This window comes from Mastomys coucha, unplaced genomic scaffold, assembly GCF_008632895.1.
Source record: "Mastomys coucha isolate ucsf_1 unplaced genomic scaffold, UCSF_Mcou_1 pScaffold21, whole genome shotgun sequence".
In the NCBI taxonomy this organism is placed as follows: Eukaryota; Metazoa; Chordata; class Mammalia; order Rodentia; family Muridae; genus Mastomys; species Mastomys coucha.
Genome location: NW_022196904.1, coordinates 188,625,346 through 188,644,277, shown reverse-complemented (window position 1 = coordinate 188,644,277; position 18,932 = coordinate 188,625,346). Strand labels below are relative to the sequence as shown.

The window sequence follows — 18,932 nt, the reverse complement described above, 5'->3', positions numbered from 1 at the left end:
AAAAAAATTTCATATTCGTTTTTATATTCTGGGTGACATCTTTGTTTCTTGAGCAGCTTGTAATCCATTTTGTTTGCATATGGAATTCTGCAACAAATTCAAAAATACTGTGTTGTCAGTGCCTTCATTAGTAAACAGAGGTTCCGAAAGCATCCTTTCTAACCAAGACTCTTATCATATATTCAAACTCTGAATTAACCCGAGTCCCCAAAAGCATTGCTCTGGGGCACATTTCCTACCTGGCTGACCTTGTGAGTATCATCACACTCAGAAGTGGTCATTGATTTCGATGTGCATTTAGAAGTCAATGAAGAGCGAGTACAGTCCATTTTTGAGGCTTACCGTTTGAGTCCAAGCATTTTTTTTTTTTTTTTTTTGCGGGAGTTATTTCTGGCAGAAGCTGCCCCCGCACGTCATTGTTGGTGAGTGCTGTTCAGCTATTTTGAGCTCTGAGCTACAGCAATAGCCCTTGTGAGCTACCTTTTGTGGTTGTTTCAAGCTCACCGCTCTGCACTTCAGTCCAGAAATGGACTGAGTCAGTCTGACACTGATTGAACTCTGAGTGCTCGGGAAGACTGAAGGCCAATGTTACCATCTTAATAAAAAAAAACCTGTGAGGAAAAGAATAAGAAAGAATGGTTTAAAAGAAATCACTGGGGGAGCTGGGAAGATGTTCCTGAGGCTAAGAGCTCAAGGGCCTGAGTTTGAACCCTCAGCACCTACGTGACCATGCGCATCTATGACCCCAGAACCATGAGAGCAGGGACAGGAGCATCGCAGAGGGTGCCACCTGCCACCCTAGCTACAGGCTCAGCAAGAAACCCTGCCTCAAAGGAGTAAGACAGAGAGCCAGAGGGCAGGACACCGGGCGTCCACTGCTGGTCTCTGACATATGTGCTCGTGTGCACACACTGTATGCATGTGCATCCCACAGTCACACACACATTTGGTATTGGCAATGAAAATCCAAGAGTGATGTGTGTGTGTGTGTGTGTGTGTGTGTGTGTGTGTGTGTGTGTGTGTGTATGTGTACAGGGTTGGGGGGAGGTCTCCACCACAGAGCAGTGATGCACAGCGCCAGGAAGCACGGCATCTCTGACCTCGACATGGGGAAAGTAGCGGCGTTTCCAGAGCACAAAGCCTGCTTGCTCCTAAAGGCAAGCGGCCAGCCCTGGGCCCACCCCTGCTCCATGCAGCCAGCCAGCCCTGGGCACACCCCTGCTCCATGCAGCCAGCCAGCCCTGGGCACACCCCTGCTCCATGCAGACAAGCTTGTGAAGGAAAGAGTGACCCAGGTTGCATGCCCTGCTCCAGGTGGGAAAGCTCAGAAGGCCCCTCATGCCTGTGGGGGCCTTTTTCTGCAGTACTGGGTACTGACACAAAGGCCTCACCTATCCTAGGCAAGAGTTCGACCATTGAGCTGCTTCCTCAGTTCTTGTGTCATGTGACAGGCAGACTGCCAGCAAGGTACTAGACAGCCAGTGCATTCCCCAGGAAGTAAAGAGAGGAACCCCAAAATGCTGGGCCCCCATTCAGATCCCTAAGGATCATGTTTCCTGGGTCTTCTCTTACTGCTGAGAACTGGCCAGAGCCACTTGGAATCAGCAGCCTGAGAAGGGACAGTCCCTAGCTGCAGATGGAGGAAGGGTCTCCAGCTGATGGCTCTGGACCCCTCTTGAGGCAAGTGTAAATCTGACCCTTTGAGCATTGACCTGGCAGGTGGACCATCTCAGGGATGGATTTGTTGGGGCATCAAATGGAGCTGCCTTGAGAAGGCCTAAGACGCTCAGCAGGCCTGTTCCCCCCACCCCACGGAAGCTAGGCTCTGCTCTCCCCACCCCTCCCCCATCCGACTCCTCCACACTCTGCTCCCCTCCTGTTACATGGTATTTTTATAGCCCAAGAAGCTCTTGCTCAGTTGTTATTTTAAGATTTAAGCTTTTTAAAAATGTGCTTGTTACTTAATTTCACAACTTTTGTATAAAAATTTCTTGGATGTACACATCCCCCACTTAACCAGTAAATTTTATTCCGTGGTTTGTAGCGTGGATTCGAGAGCATATCATCAACAAGGCGCAGGGCTGTGTGTAGCCAGACCTTGGTGATAGGGAAGCAGGGCAGGATTCAGCAGGCCTCTGGGTGAGGACTGCTTTAATAATTGATGCTGGGAAGGAAGGCAGTGAGCCTCTGTGCCAGGGCTTCTAATGAGCAGGATCTGTGATTTTCCTAGGAAGTATGTGAAAGTTAGGGAAACGTGCTTATTTTCATTTGAATTCAACCTCGCCATGTATTTATTTTATGATCATGTAGATGTAAGACGTTTGCTTTGTGCTATCATTGAAAGGCACTAAAGCCCCTTCAAAAACAAAATACTAGGGGGCTGGAGAGATGGCTCAGCGGTTAAGAGCACGGGCTCCTCTCCCAGAGGTCCTGAGTTCAATTCTCAGGAACCACATGGTGGCTCATAACCATCTGTAATGGTATCTGGTACCCTCTTCTGACTCTATAGTGGGATCTGGTGCCCTCTCCTGGCATGCAGGTGTACATGCAGGTAGGACTCTGTACATATTAAATAAATCTTTAAAACAAAACAAAATATTTTTTAGTGTTTTAAGGTCTACTGAGATGGCTCGGTGAGTAAAGGCACCTGCAGTTTGAGCGTTCAGGATCTGGTGGGAGGAGACAACCAACTCTCCCAAATCGCCGACCACTATACATGCTGACACACAATAAATGAAACATTAATAATGGGGTTGGAGCGATGGCCCAACAGTTAAGAGCTTTCGGTGCTCCTCCAGAGGATCCCTGCTCAATTCCCAGCACCCATGTCAGGAAGTTCACAATTGCCTGTGACTAGATCCAGATTCCCCTTTCTGGCCTCTGTGGGTACTCATATACTTTGGCATGTGCATGAGCATGCAAACACATAAACACACATGCACACACACACACACACACACTTGACATACATGCACACATATGCTTATGCACCCATGAACAAATTTAAAATAATAAAGTAATTAAAATGTTTTAAAATTCTTCTGAAATTTGTTTAATATTTACCTTCAGATACTTTGGGTAAAAAGAGCTGAGTCAAAGTCAGAGTGTAATGTCTACGAGTGTCCTACAAACACAGGATGAGTGTGTCAAGGACATATACTATTCATGAGTGAGGGATCCTGTGGCATGGTAATGCTGTTTGCAGAAAAATTGAAGGCACAGGACTATCGACCTTCCAAAGAGACTGTCAAAGATGGCTACAGGGGAGGGAAAGCTGAGCAGGCTACAACAGGGTGATAAGGCCAAGTGTTGGTTGTCTTAATGGCCCCAGGACAGAGCAGGCACCAGAATTCAAATCCTGGGCATCAGTGAATGGTAAAGAGCTTGTCAAACCACATCTGGTTCCTGGATAATGAAATGACCCCATGAGCTGCTCCCTAAAGCCCCAAGTTTTAGATAAGTTTTTTAAAAGATTCATTCATTTTTACTTTATTATATGAGTGTTTGCCTGTGTAGATGTACATGCACCACATGGTTGTAGCACCTATGGAGACCAGAAGGCATCAAATCCCCTGGAACTGGAGTTGCAAATGGTGTGAGTCCTCGTATAGAGACCAGGAGCAGAACCTGGAGCCTCTGAAGGAGCAATCAGTGGTCTTAGTCACTGAGCCATCACTTCATTCTTGAACCCAGCTTCTTCTAATTTTTTAATTATTTTACTTGATTATTTATATGCAGGTGTTTTGCCTGCCTGCATGCATGTGTCTGGTGTCGGCAGAATCCAGAGAGGGTATTGGATCTCCTGGAACTATAGTTACAGATATTGTGAGGTACCATGTGGGTGCCGGGAATGGAACTTGGGTCCTTTAGTGGGGAAGCTAGTGCTCTTAATAGCTAGACCCTCTCTCTATGGCTCCCCCACCCCAGTCTCTTAATGTGTTATTATCATTAAAGGTGAGCTTCTGTTGACATGTGGGTACTTTGAGCAATTGGGTTCACTGAGCTAGAGGACAGAAGTGGGGTGACCAAGGAACTGGAAGGATTCGGGGAAAAGGAGATCTTGCTTCATGGATGCCGAGTTTCAGCTTTTCAAGAAGGCAGTAGTCCCGTGGTTGGGTGGTGTGTGACAACCACAAGCAAATGAGCCACTGATCTGTCCACCTAAAAATTGCTAACATGGTGAATCAAATGTTCTAGGTATGTTATCACCACCAAAAGGAATGTTTCTAATGAACCAATTGACAGGCATATGAAAGTTAATTGTGCCTACCTTCCTGAGAGAGCCAACTTCATAGTCCTATTTTGTGAGCTCACTCTGTTGTTTGTACAGTGTTGTTTGTAGAGGTCTTTAAAAATCGAGTTCTTAAAGTTCTTTCCTCTGTGATCTTGGTAAATCATCCACGATGATTGGTCTAATTCACTGCAGTACCAGCCCCATTCTGATGGGAACCCAGACTGTCCCAAGTAGATCCATTTCCTGACAAAACAGACACTGTCTTAGTAAAATCGCTTCCAGGTAGAAGGGCAGTGCTGTCGCTCAGTTTGAGAAATCATGACAAGAAAGCACAGGGAGGAGCCGATTCCGAGGATGTTCATGGGGAACCAGCCTGGGCTTTGCAGCTGCTTGAAAATGTGGGTGTCGGATGAGAAATGGATATAGCTAGAGGTTTGCTAACACAGGGAGCTGAGCATCTCTCAGAAGCCTTTTAGGGGTGGTGGTACCACAGAGTTGAAAGGGTGGAGCCACTGGAAGAGGCCAAGTTTGAGGCCGGCACTGTTCTCTGCTCAGTTACAACCACGGTCTAAAACTTGCAGGACACATACTACAGAGATCACTGACTGATAATCCTTTGCTCGAGGACTGAAGCTGAAGTAGGTGATGTCTGTTCCGAGGAGGCCTTATATTATATGGAGAAGGAGGTGGTATCTGTGGGAGTTCCCTATGTTTAGGGTCCTGGAGGAGGAGCCGTCACCCCCACTCTTAGGTGACATCATGATGTTTGAAGTAATGTCTAGGTCCAGCTGCATGGAGTTTTTTCCTCTCATTCATTACCTGGTGCACAGGCCACAGATCCCTGCCCTGTTAAACATTGTTTATCTTATTATCTAAAGTGCCAGACATAAAACTATGGTTGTTGGATAATGTGACTTGGCTTTAAATTTCAGAGAAAAGCCAAATCAGACCACTACACGGCACCGTTTGTCACCTCTCAACTGTGTTGCCAACTCATGTTATTGGGCTATGCTAGGTTTGTGAAATTACAGTTTAATTAAAGAGAGCGTGTGTCAATCCCACAAAAGCACTTCTGGACAGAGAAGCCCACACAGAGGCACCCAGAGGGGAAGCAGTAGGGACTTCAAAAGGGCTTTGGGTTCCCTTTGAAGGGATCCTGTGGTGTATTAACAAGGAGTTCACCTTGGTCTTGTCATGGGGAATCTGTGATTTTTATTCCCAGCCAGGTGACTGGATGAGAGCAAAGTGGGTGGCGAATCTAAGTCCACCATTTTCCCCTTTTCAGAGAACTAAGTTTGAAGGAACAAATGAGTCATGCAAACTGGTGACAACTCCCGGGAGTGGAACTTGTGGGAATTTGCCAAGTATGAGGCAGGATTCTGCTTAATTATACTGTACTGTTCTGTGTATTATATTAGATGCAGAGATTAATAAAGGCTTTTGGGCATAAAGTGCTCTGGCATCTCGAAGGTGCACACCTATGAAATTACTGAAGAGGACTCTGAGTGCCCCGTGATGACCCCACCCCATCCCCCAAGGATTGTTTCCACACTAAGAATCTGAGGTCAGAACTAGGCTGGTCCAGCATGATCCTCTTGGAGAGGAGGAAGCTGCTGTGAGAACCAGAGATGCAGGAAGAGATGCCGACGGTTATAGGAGGAGATAGCCGTTCTGAGAACATGGAGGTAGCGTTACTTATAGGGTGGTTAGTTCCCAGCAGATGGTCCCCGGCCATCATCTTAGGTCGCTTAGTTTTCAAGAGCAGTGTCAGAGCTGAGGAGTGTTGTCTAAACAAGGACCAGAGAGTCCACATGGAAAGCTGGTATGTGGTTTCCGTATCGTCTTGACTCTCACGAGTAACTGATGGGGGAGGGGTCACTTAGCTCATACCTTCACCGAGTTAACACTTCGCTAGACTGGGGGTTCTCAACCTTTTTCTACTATAAACCCCTTAGTACCTGTGGGATTTTTATACTATTCTGGGTGGGTAAATATTTAAAATAAGTATATAAATCAGACATTTACTGATAAAAAAATCATAAAGAAATGTATTTTAAAAAACTCTTTGTTATACATATGTTTTTACCATTTATTAAACTCTAAAGTGGATTTTTATACTACTAGGAGAGTTTGCTTGTTTTTGTTTACATAAAGAATACTGGCTGAATATCTGAGCTGTGGGACAAAGAGGATCTTCGGTGTTTTTCAGGTGCCAGCAATATTTTGATTTTATAATCACCCATGCTGAGAATGCCACATTGCATAAATACATATATAAAGTGGCAGAAGTGTGTCTAAAACCATTTCAGAAATTATCGGAAATTCTGTCCTGGTTCAAACTGAGATTCATTTAATAATGATTGTGTGTGTGTGTGTATGAAAAGTAAGTCAGCAGCTGAGTCAAGAATTTTAAAAATCAAAGACTCTAAAACAGATTGATTCAAAATATGCTAATTTAATACATACATGCTAATTGATGATAGTAGGAATAGTCCTTCATTTCCATTATTAAATCATTATCATTGCATGTATAGTAAAAAAATAAAAATAAAAACACTGCAATTCATAACATGCAGTAGTTGTGAACCTGAGAGGAGCAATGTATACTTGTACTGAGTGGCTGAGACAAGCACAGTACAAAGTGCTTTATATATATTTAAATATATAAGTATATTTAAATATTATAAATATATATTTAAATATATATTTTAAATAATATATAATTATATATTATAAATATATAAATATTTAAATATATTTATATATTTTGGTTGTATTTGGTGAAGTCTTACACTGCACTGTGACCACCACCTCAGATTCACCACACTCGATTTTGAATTAAATTTTGATCCTTATATGTTCAGAAATTGTTTGTGTTCATGCACGAGAGGGGAAGGAGCAGAGAGAGAGAGGGAGAGGGAAAGGGAGAAGGAGAGAGAGAGAGAGAGGGAGAGGGAGAGGGAGATTTCTGAGACAGAGTTTCTCTGGCTGTCCTGGAACTCACTCTGTAGACCAGGCTGGCTTTGAACTCAGAGATCCACCTGCCTCTGCCTCCCGAGTGCTGGGATTAGAGGTGTGCGCCACTATGCTTAGCTCATGTTCAGAAAGGTTTCACTGCTTTATTTCTACTTTCCTTTCACAAACCCACCTTCAGTTATATGACCATACTCATTTTAAGAGCCTACATGTTAGACTATTAATGAGTCATGGTAACTGAGCTCACTATTCTCTCCCCCGACCCCACCCCACCCCTCGCCTGAGGGCCTGCTCTAGCTGTCCATGAGAAGGATCAGAAGGGATTCTAGATGCCTTTCCTGAGGCTGCCCTCCCCAGGGTGGGAGTTACCCGCCCTTGGAATACAGAGGCTAAGGCTGCCGAGGACCAGCTTTAGCTCATGCTTCCCTGGCACCTGGCAGGAGACCGTCTTCATAGGGGTTGCTCCAGGCTTGATTGGTGGACAAGTTGTGACCTGCTTGAGTTTGTCTGAGCATGCAGAGTAGGCCCAGGCTCCTGGCAGCCCTGTTTTCTACTCGGCCCCTGTCACTCACAGCTGTACAGTTTGGAAACTCCAGAGCCAACAAAGCATCCTTTTTTGCATGTCCCGAGATCACAGATGACAATTCTGGGTCGGACTTGTCCCTCCCCTTCCCTCCCTGGCCTGCCATTCTCAAGTCCCATGTGTTACACCACACAGCGCATCCTGTTTCCTGCGAAGAGAGACAGCACAAGCCCCAAGTGCTTTGTTGCTTTGGGGAAAGATTTCCAGTGTGTGAAGAAAATGGTCACTGGAAACTTCAGCTGTTGCTGTTGCTATAGTAGGAACCTATTACCCAGTGATCTTGGCCCAAATCAAGTAGCTGTGTGGGCAAGTAGTGGGCACCTTTCCTAACAGCATTGCCAGGGACACCTTAGTCAGCATCTGAGAGGGCCAGACTGGGCATATCTTTCCATCACAGACTGACTGATTGTTGATGAATCTTAGATACCACTGAGACCATTGAAACCTAGCCAGTGGATTTTACTTGTATGAGATATTGCATGGCTCCCAGAGGAGGGGGGGTGGCAGGAGTAAAAGCAGAGCCCAGTAATAAATGGCTCTTTGTGCCGGTCCACTCCCTGTCCCCACACCGTCGAGAGCACAGGGAGCCACCAGCATCTGGCAGAAGGCAAATGCTGCCCAGAGATTTGGCAGGCAGTGACCGGTTGTAAACTTGTCTTTCTACAGTGTGCGGCTGCGACCTGGCCCAGGGAGGCTTCTTCATAAAGAACGGGGACTATCTGTGCACCCTGGACTACCAGAGGATGTACGGAACACGGTGCCACGGCTGCGGGGAGTTCGTGGAGGGTGAGGTGGTAACTGCCCTGGGCAAGACCTACCACCCCAACTGCTTCGCGTGTACAATCTGCAAGTAAGTAGCCATCTTTCCCAAGCCTCTGGCTCTCTCCAACAGACAAGCGCTGGCTTCAGCGACCAAAGCTTTGACAGCCTCCTCTGGTCCTGAATAGTCTTAAAATGGCTCCTTCCCAACATGTCTCTTCCTGGTTCTTGGTCTCTTCTAGCCTGTCCATTCTTGGTTAAAGTGCAGTATAGTTGGAAAGCTTTATTCATTGTGTAAAGCAATGCTGCAGTTTGTTAAGTGGCTGCATCTTAAGCCTGAAGGGGCCTGGCCCTCAGGGAAGCTTTAATAAAGACAACGCAGTAGGGGACAGACAGCTGCTTACAAGGATAAAGCTCATTTGGAAATGTAGGCGGTTATGTGGACCTGTTAGGTAGCCTCTGGAGCTGGGCATTGAACTGTGTGCCTATGGTCCCAGCATTCAGAAGGCAGAGGTGGGAGAATTCCTTGAGCACAGGCGTTCAAGACGAGCCTAGCCAAGACAGCACAACCGCTCCCACTAGAGATGAAATGGCATCTTTACTACGGTTTGTGATGGTTGGCAGTGGCTCACTGGTCAAATCATTAGTCTTTAGGTCTTTTTTGTTTGTTTCTTTGTTTTATTTGAGATAGGGCCTCACTATATAGCTCTGGCTATCCTGGAACTATGTAAACCAGGCTGGCCTTGAACTCGCAGAGATCTTCTTGCCTCTGCCTCTCAAGTGCTGGGGTTGAAGGCTAGTGCTACTATGCCTGGCTTTAGGTCTTTCATTTAACTAGTGTTTTGTTGGTTGGCTATGTGCTTGTGTAGGAGTTAGGATTTCTGTTAGGAACAGTGGCAGGGCTGAGGAATTATGACAGAGACCAAGTGGTCTATGAAACCTAGAGACGCTAGCCATTGATGATTTAGGGGAAAACTCCTGATTGCTAGACATCTGTGTAACACAGCTTAGTGAAAATGATCAGTCTGAAGGAAGGAAACTGGCATGGGAGGGGGTGTGCTCTTGTGTTCTGGGAGCTGCACATTATAAAAAAAGGATGCCTTTGACTCCTGTAGTACAGGCTCATACCATAGAGGATCTGTGTGCATCTGTAGCTAAGCACTGAATGGATGGGGGTCAGCCACACTCCTGGGATGATGCACATAAAGGTGCACTTGTTATCAGTGCCCCCAAGAGCTGGGTCAGCCCTGGACAATGAGCCCCTCTACTTGCCCAAGGATCTTGCTTGCCTCACCCAGGTCCTGTCCCTGAGTGGAGACCAAAGAACATACGCTCTCTGTACTGTGTTTATAGGCCCTTAATCTCTGATAGTCTCCTTACAGAACAGGCCAGGGGCTTGTTCAGGTGTAGTAATAAGTGAGAGGCTAGGGGCCTCCTGCAGCACCACAGTGTAGTTCGACCTATTAACACAGGTCTAAGTCAGGTAGATGAGGCCTGTCCCTGCCTGTGGCCTCTTTATCTGTCCAGTGAAAAGTGGCAAAGCCACTTCAGAGAGGGAGCCACTGAACTGGGGACTTTAATATTCGAAGGTGTAAGACTATGGTTTTCCCCACCCCTCAAGGAGATGGGTCAAGGGCTGTGAACATACAAACGAAGATCAGGAGGCTTGGACTTGCTCCAGACCAATGACATCTGACTCGTCCATGTCTGTGTGTCGAGTTCCACATTTCCTGACAGTCCCACATTAGAAAACTCACATGGACGGAGATTGTGGGTAAACTGGCTTGCTGCCTGCCATAAGCAAGCTTTGGAAACCTACCACGCCCACAGAAGGTGGCCTTCGTGCGGTGTGCTGTTGCTGGTGAAGATCCAGCGGGAAAGGAACTCGTCTTTCTGACACAGAGACTGCTGCTGACTTTTACATCTATTTTATGTGTATGAATGCTTGTAAGCATTACCCTGTGCATGCCAGGTGCCCGTGGAGGTCAGCAGAGGGCACTGCGTCCCCTGGAACTGGAGTTAGAGATGGCTATGAGCTGCCACGTGGGTGCTGCTGAACCTGGGACTTCTGCAAGAATAAGTACTCCTAACCACTGAGCCATCTCTCCAGCCCCCGTGACTAATTCTCAAACACGCTCACAGCATCTCTTCCTAGCCCTTGCAGAGTATGAGGGCCTGGGTTCTCCAGGGCTTTGCTAATTCCTGGAAGGACAGTCTAACTCTCTGTAGTTACTACAGGATACTGGACCAAGAAGGCTCCTCCTCCTCCTGCAAGCTGTTCTCTTAGGGACATGCCCCGAGCTTCCGTGGGAATCCATGGCATTTAAAGTATGTTGTGGTGTGTGTGTGCATGTGTGTGTTTGTCTGCGCGTGTATATATGTGTGTATATGTGTGTGCGTGTATGTGTGTATTGTGTATGTGTGTATATGTGTGTGTATTGTGTATGTGTGTATGTGTGTGCATGTGTGTATATGTGCATATATGTATGTGTGTGCATATGTGTGTATATGTGTGCATGTGTGTATATATGTGTGTACGTGTGTGTATGTCTGTATGCATATGTCTGTATGTGTGTATGTGTTTATATCTGTGTATGTATGTATATATATATGTCTGTGTATATCTATGTGTATGTCTATGTGTGTATGTGTCTGTGTGTGTATATATGTGTATGTGTGTATGTGTGTGTGCGTATGTGTGTGCGTATGTGTATGTGTGTGTTCATGTGTATATGTGTGTATGTGTGTGTATGTGTTTATGTCTGTGTGTATATGTATGTATATGTCTGTGTCTGTCTGTGTGTGTTTGTATGTCTGTGTGTGTACGTGTCTATGTGTGTCTATGTGTGTGTGTGTGTGTGTGTGCATGTGTTTCAATGAAGAATTTCCTTATGGAAGTCACTGCTTTGTGAGCCCCGAGGAGTGGTTTATTCAGACACCCCTCCATCTTAGAATGGCACTAAGCCATGCCACTTCCAAGCAGGGACCCTGTAGGACTAGTGCTCTTTCTTTTCATCTCATAATGAAGTGCATGCATTTGTTTGGCCCACGTCCAGCTGGCAGGCTTAGGGCATGGCTACATTTCAAACATTCTGCCTGGGGCTCCTCCAAGAAATCAATTTGCGCCGGAGGGTAGCAGGCAAAGGGGTGAGGAGACAGAATGAAATTGCTGGAATAACTCTGAGGGTAAATGTCTTTCTGTCTCCAGGCGCCCGTTTCCACCCGGAGACCGAGTCACATTCAATGGGAGAGATTGTCTTTGTCAGCTCTGTGCACAGCCGATGTCTTCCAGCCCTAAAGAAGCCACCTGCTCCAGCAGTAAGTGCCCTGTCCCCACAGCCACTGACAGAAACACCTTGGTCATTCAAAGGTAGTTCAGGAAGATGCCTTTCTTTTGAACAATCCTATTAGCAAACACCAAATCTAGTCGTATCTGGGGCATTTTGTTTTTCCTATGCGGTGTTTACTAAAACCCAGATGGAGAGAAGCGTAGTCATTGTATCAAAAATGCCCAAATGGAATTAGATCTCGAGCTGTCCAATTTTTAAACATTTATTTATTACTCATTTTATATGAGTGTTATGTCTTCACACACACCAGAAGAGGGTGTCAGATCCCATTACAGATGGTTGTGCGCTACTATGTGGGTGCTGGGAATTGAACTCAGGACCTCTGGAAGAGCAGTCAGTGTACTTAACTGCTGAGCCATCTCTCCACCCCCCTCAAACTGTCCATCTTGACAGTCAGCAAGGAAAAGTAGTAATGAACCTTTCCATTGAAATGCCTTGCCCGTGACCACGCCCCAGAGAGCATGGCTTGGCTTACAGCTCAGAAGATACATTTCCTCCTGGGAAGGAAGGCGTGGCTGAAAAGGGGGCATGGTTTTGTGTGCTGACAGGAAACAGGACAGGAAAAGCCAATGCTCAGCTGGCTGATTTTTCCCTTAAAAATTATTATCATTTATGTGGTTCCATGGCATACATGTCCTATGGAGTCACTGCTCTGTGGGCCCTGAGGGGGCCAAGGGACAGCTCGAAAGAGTCCGATCTCTCTCTACCGTGAGATTCAGTGATCAAACTCACGCCTCAGGCTTGCTCAGCAAGCTGAACAACCTGCAGAGCCATCTCCCAGGCCCCTTTGTTTCCCTTTGGTTCAGTTTGGGATCCTTTCCCAGATTTTTAGATGGTGTCCCTCAAACTCGTGCTGGGTCCTCCCTCCTCAGTTGCATCTTCCTGGAAACACCTTCACAGACACTCCCAGAGGAGCATCTCCCAGTTCAGTCAGGTTGACAATGCTTGACCTCTCCCTGCACACAGCCCATCTTGAGCTATAGAGGTTGAAACAGGAGAACATTGGAGACAGGCTAAATAATTGTCTCTGTGTTAAAATCAAGTGTCTCCACTCATGGAAGATGCGGATGGGATAATTTCTACTTATCCCTAAATAATTCTCTGCTCACCTGGAAGGACTGACAATTGCTCATTTGATATTTACTGACCACCCAAAGTGTGTATTATCCTTCAAATTGAAGATATAACTGAGCAAGATGAATTCTCTCAACCTCAGGAAGCTTGCTTTCTGATGACAGCACATAGACACATTTTACCACAGAAAATACCTAATATGTGAAGGAAAGAGAACATAAGGTCTTCTTTATAGGGAGCAGCCAGAGGAGGCCTCTGTTGAAGGCAATGCCTAAGCAAGTGTGGGAAGACAGTATACATGTATGACAGATTTGACATTTTCTATAGTGATCTTTGGGAATCCAGAGAGAAACACCCCATTATAGACTCGTTCTTTTCATCAATACACTGGGGATGACATTGGACAGATCAAGTGATATCAATTATAAGTCAATGTATTCTAAGCTGGGAACTGGAGAGTGGCCTGGGAAGCTGTCTCAGCTTCTACTGAGGCATCAGAAGATGAGGCCAGAATTTGCCTTAGTATGTATGAATTTTTGGCAGCCCTCAGGAGACCTAGAATATATTACCTACCCCCACCACACACACACACCCCTAAGCTCTCTGAGACCTAGTTCCTAAGAGTAAGGTAAGAGTTTTCTATTCTAGACAAATTCTGCACAGTTTATAGCAGTGAACCCCAATATTCCCATTACTGTGGAAATCTTTCACTTATTCTAAATAAGAATGTCCTGACCATTTGCATAGAGATGGATTCTGACCATTGGGGAGGGAAGAAGATACGGGATGTGCACGCAACAGGATGCTAAACAGATGTGTTTTCATGACTGACTTACTACTCGGGGAGCAGTCTGGCCAAAAGGCAGGTGTGTTTCCACGACCTACCACTAGGGGCAGCAGCCGGGCAAGGAGCCCAGTAGGTAGTGAGACAGGGTCCTAGGCTGTCTGGTGTGGTTTCAGGTCTCTCAGGCTCTTACTACCCTACAAGAGAAACACTGCCGGGACAGCGACCTGGGAGGGAATGTCACCCCATCCTCTAGCAGGGCTTACTTTGAAATCATATTAGTAAGATCCTTAGAGGGTTTCTTCTGACGACAGTTGGAGCAGGCCTGTGGGGGTAGAAATTATGTTCCCAGAATGCACTGGTGAGGTCCTGTAGTCAGCTAAGTGTTTTGGTAGGTAGGCAACTGACAGGTGAGGGCACATGCCAGCCTTCTGAACCCTGGAGTTTTGTTCTTGTTTTTGTTCCATTTAGTAATCCTTGGTCATTTAGTTTAAGGAGACAAACACAAATTCTTCTGAAAGGGTGTCTAGTTGCCTCAAGCCATGCAGTTTGGGAACATGCTCCATCATAGCTATAACAAAATGAGTTGCTGGGTTGTTTTCTTTTTTTTTTGACACAGGTCTCATGAAGCCCAGACTGGCCTTGAACTCACTATGTAGCCAAGAATGATCATGAGTTCCTGATTTTCTTGCCTCCATTTTCCAAATCCTAGGATTATAGGCATGCACCACGGCAACTGACAGATTGATTTTTCTTTCAAGAAAATATAATATTTCTATTAATTCTTTGAGAATTTTCTACATACATATGTAGAAATTGATCATATTCACCTTTGCACTCCTTTCTGTAACTCCACCTAGACCCACCCCTCCTAAGCTCACATACTCATGAGAGTGTGGGGCCATCCACCAGGGTATGGTATACAACCGAGGACCACACTGTGAAAGAAAGCTGACTCCTCCCCCAGCAGCCACCAACTGTCAATACCCTTCACCTAGGGGTAGTGGTTTTCTAAGCCCCTCCCCCTTCTATGTTGTAATGTTGGCTGGCTTGATCTTGTGCAGGACTTGTGCAGATTATCACAGTTCCTATGAGTTCATGAGTACATGTCCTGTCATGTCCTGATCTTCCCATATCTCTGACTTTTACAATATTTCTTCTCCTTCTACTCTTCTTCCTCCTCCCCTCCCTCTCTCCCTCTCTTCCTTCCTTCCTTCCTTCTCTTCCTCTTCCTTCTTCTTCTTCTCTGGAAGGAGTATGATATAGATGTCCATGGATTGCTGGACCCTCCACAGACATCTGATTTATGCCTTTTGACGAGTTTGTGAGTTTCTGCTTTAATTGCTGTCTACTGCACAAAGAAACCTCTCTGATAAAGTCTGAGTGCTACACTAATCTATTGGTATAGAGAAAGACACAAATTTAGAGGCCAATTTGGTACTGTGTCTATTTAGCAAGATAATTATAGTAAGTTTTCCCCTGCAGTCTTATCAGCTCCCAGCCATCGGCCAGACTTACAGTACCAGTCATGCGTTCCCTCCTGTGGGATGAACCTTGAATTCAGTCACAAAGTACAGTTGGTTATTTCCACATTTATGCCACTATTCTACTCATGGGAATACTGTGCTATGCTGGTTGCTGTAGCTCACAGAGTTCATAGCTGGGTAGGGTTTTTGATGGCTTTTCCTCCCTTAGAAGCGTGCACAGCCTCTTCTGGTTCTATGAAAGCCACATCTAACAGCTTCTAATTTTTATTCTACCTTATATACAAGTATTAAAATATCATGATGTAACTCATTATTTTGTAAAAACAGATACTAATATAAAATATTTGAATACATCTATGTCTTCTCTTTTTGTATGACATTCATGTTATTCCCATAAGTTAAAACTATGAAAATGTAACCAGCTAAAAAACATTGTATTTTAATACTAGCTTTAACCATTATTGCTTGTGTATAAATCATCAAGCCAAATTTTATTTCCTCCTTTGCTTCCACTGAATACAATTCCATTTCACTGCAACTGTTTCATCAGAAACATTTTTATTTTCAAGAAGTTTGTATCTTTTTGGACAAATAACAAAAGGTATTGAAAGGCTGGGTGGGCTTCTGTGAAGGAGAACTCTTCTATCTGGATGCATACATGCAAAGTCCCCAGTGAAAGCAAACCCACAGATACTGGAGTAAACGGGATATGTTCAGCAAGGTTCTGAATGCCCTTAGCACATAATTAGAAAACATTTGGTTGCTATTTGTAGTTCTCCAAGAACTGCCTTGACTTCAAAACTATTATTCTGCTATGACAGCCATTCCTATCTAAAAAAGAGAGACTCTTTATACTTGGCAAGAGGTTTCCTAAAAAAAAAAAAAAAAAGCCTGCCTTCCTCTTAGTGTGAAGTTCTCCCTCGATAATGTTCACAGCCTGTGTGATCTAAATCTAAATCCGAGAGCCAAGGTCCTCTCGCACTGTCTAGCTGGAGCCTCTGAGGCATGGCTGCATTGCATATTCCGTGGCTGGTTTTTCATAATCACTGAGGAGGAAGCAGAGACCATGAGAGGTTGGCAGAGGCAAGGGGAGGGGAGAAGGAAGCCTCAGACAGGCAATAAAATCATCCAAAATAGTCTGTCTTGGTGCTAACTAAACAAAGAGGCAGCATTTCTGCCTGACTGGCCACTGTCATTCTGACCTAAGCGCTTCTCAGTGTCTGTGTACATGTGCACATGTATGTGCAAGTGCATGTGTGTACAACTTGGTTTTTGAGACAGAGTCTCTCGCGGGTCTAAAGTTCACCAAGTAGTCGGGATTGTGAGCGCACTGTGAGTATATGCTGCCATGCCCAGACTCTTGTGTGGACTCTGGGGAACTGGACTCCATTCTTGATGCTTACAAGGCAAGCATTTTACCAGCTGAGCTACGCTCCAACCCCGTCAATGCTTCTTTCTACCTTCAAATCATCCTGACCCTTAGCGATTTATTTTCTAGGAATGTACATAGTGCTTAGGGCCGGCCAGGAATGCTATTTTATTGCAAATTAGTTACAAGCCTCTGACTGTTCTCAAATGGAGGTGGTTGTTAATGGAACCTCTAGGGCGGTGGTGACATTGTAGTTAAACTCTTTCACTAGCAGATTCCAGAAAAAGTAGGATGGACAGAAGGTAAAGTCCTGTCCTCTAAGCTTCCCACCACTCCTTCCTCCTACACCTACTAGCAGATAAGAGACTGGATTCCATGGGTCAAAGAGCCTTGGAGCGGGGGAGGGGGGTGTTGTGTGACAATCTAGTGTCTAGGGAAGTAGGTTCAGGCAAGCATTTCCCCTGCAGCTCCTGTCTATCTCAGGCACTCAGGTGGGAGTGGCTGCTGTCTACGCTCAGCCTCTCCACCTCAAGCACTGTCTGACTGGAGTCTGTGTGTGAGCTTGCTGGGTGGGCATAAGAAACACCCACGCAAATGTATCCATCCTGCCTTTCTGTTTCCTGCCTCTACACAGGCCTCTCTATATAGCATCTGTATTCTGCTTGCAATTGGAACTCCCACAGGTATCAGGACAAGCTCTGCTTAGACAGAGCTGAGCTTGGTTCCCATGAGTTGTGTGCTTGCCTTTCGGGGGAGGGAGACAATCCTCGCTATTTTACTTTTCTCGTTGGTGCGGCAGCTTTTCCTAGTTGCAAGGTAATTATCTTTATCTCTGAAAACATGTGGAGGTTGGGAGGGAATTGTCTGCCGCAACACCTAACAGATTCTTCCCTGGGCGGCCCCTGGCTCTGCTGTTCACTAGCAGCCTCTACCTGCCCATCCTCCACTGTCCATGCACCTGAAGGAACTGGTGATAGGACCTTCTTTGCAGGATTTGATATAGACATGCATCCAGTTCTGCTTGGTTATGATTGACAGTCCTCATAACGTCACTGTACAAGGGACAATTTCTGAATTTTGCCCTCACTTTTGTAAAGTTGCCTTTTCTCGTGGGCTGTTCATGATAGGTGCCTTATCCATTCACACTGGATTGTCTAGCAACAAAATAACCAACAGAGAGGTGGCCTAGTGAGGTAGCTGAATGCATAATGCACACAGGCATGAAAACCTAAGTTCAGACTCCCAGAGACCATGTAAAAGCTGGGCATGGCCACATACATGTGCCTGTAACCCTAGTGCCAGGAAGAGGAGCAGAGACAGAGTGGCTGGGGTTTCCTGGCTGGCAGCTAAGGCTCATGTTCAGTGAGAGACTCTGTCTCAAGGGAATAAAGCAGAGTCTGGCTTCTACTTGTGTGCATGGTCACATGAGTCCACACATGTGCATACATACTACACATACATGTATGCACACATTCATACACTCATGCACACACACATGAATGCACTGCATATACCACATACCCACATATGCATACACATGTATATGCATATGCACACACCACACACACATGCATGCATTTATTTGCACATACACAAGCACACACCACACATACCATACACACATATGCATACACGTCCATATGCATGCGCATGTACCACACACATACACATACACAGGCACACATATGCACACACCTACACACAAATTCACACCTGCATACATGTGTGCACACATAGGCGCACGCACGTGCGCACACACACCCACACACATGCATCCAGTAATGTGAGTACCTCCCTTGTGCCTGGGTTTGAAGCCTCGTCCTTGCCACATAGCATCATGTGTACCGTTTGATGTCTCAGACTGTAAATCAGACAGCACCTTCCAAGGGTCCAGAAGATTCAGTGACACACTGCCTGGGAGGACATTTTACATCAGAAAGCAAAGCAGCGAACCTAGACAGAGAAAAGCCTTTGTAGTACTGCCAAGGAAACCTGGGATGGGTCCCAGTCCAGGGAGGTCTTGAGACTGGTACCCTGGCGCTCCTAAAGGTTATTTTCACTCAAGACATTATTAGATGAAAACACTGTTCTAGAAATGTCAAGGTGGTAATGGTAATGTTGAAATTCAAAGTCAACTATACTAACCCTAACCCTAACCCTAACCCTAACCCGGGCTGGGGAGACAGTGTCAAATGCCTATGACAAAGGTGATTAGAGCTGGGCAGTGGTGGCACATGCCTTTAATCCAAGCACTTGGGAGACAGAGGCAGGCAGATTTCTGAGTTCAAGGCCAACCTGGTCTACAGAGTGAGTTCC

General features: G+C 45.7%; 1 protein-coding gene across 11 annotated transcripts in view; it reads left to right on the top strand.

Annotated features, from left to right (window-relative positions):
- Window positions 1-18,932, top strand: part of Ablim1 (actin binding LIM protein 1) — a 295,395-nt gene that overhangs the window by 169,125 nt on the left and 107,338 nt on the right. For all 11 annotated transcript variants that reach the window (XM_031390813.1, XM_031390824.1, XM_031390818.1 and 8 more), the window contains exons 3-4: window positions 8,460-8,643; window positions 11,761-11,870. In XM_031390813.1, coding sequence (XP_031246673.1) covers window positions 8,460-8,643; window positions 11,761-11,870 — 294 coding nt within the window. The remainder of the gene's footprint in view (window positions 1-8,459; window positions 8,644-11,760; window positions 11,871-18,932) is intronic.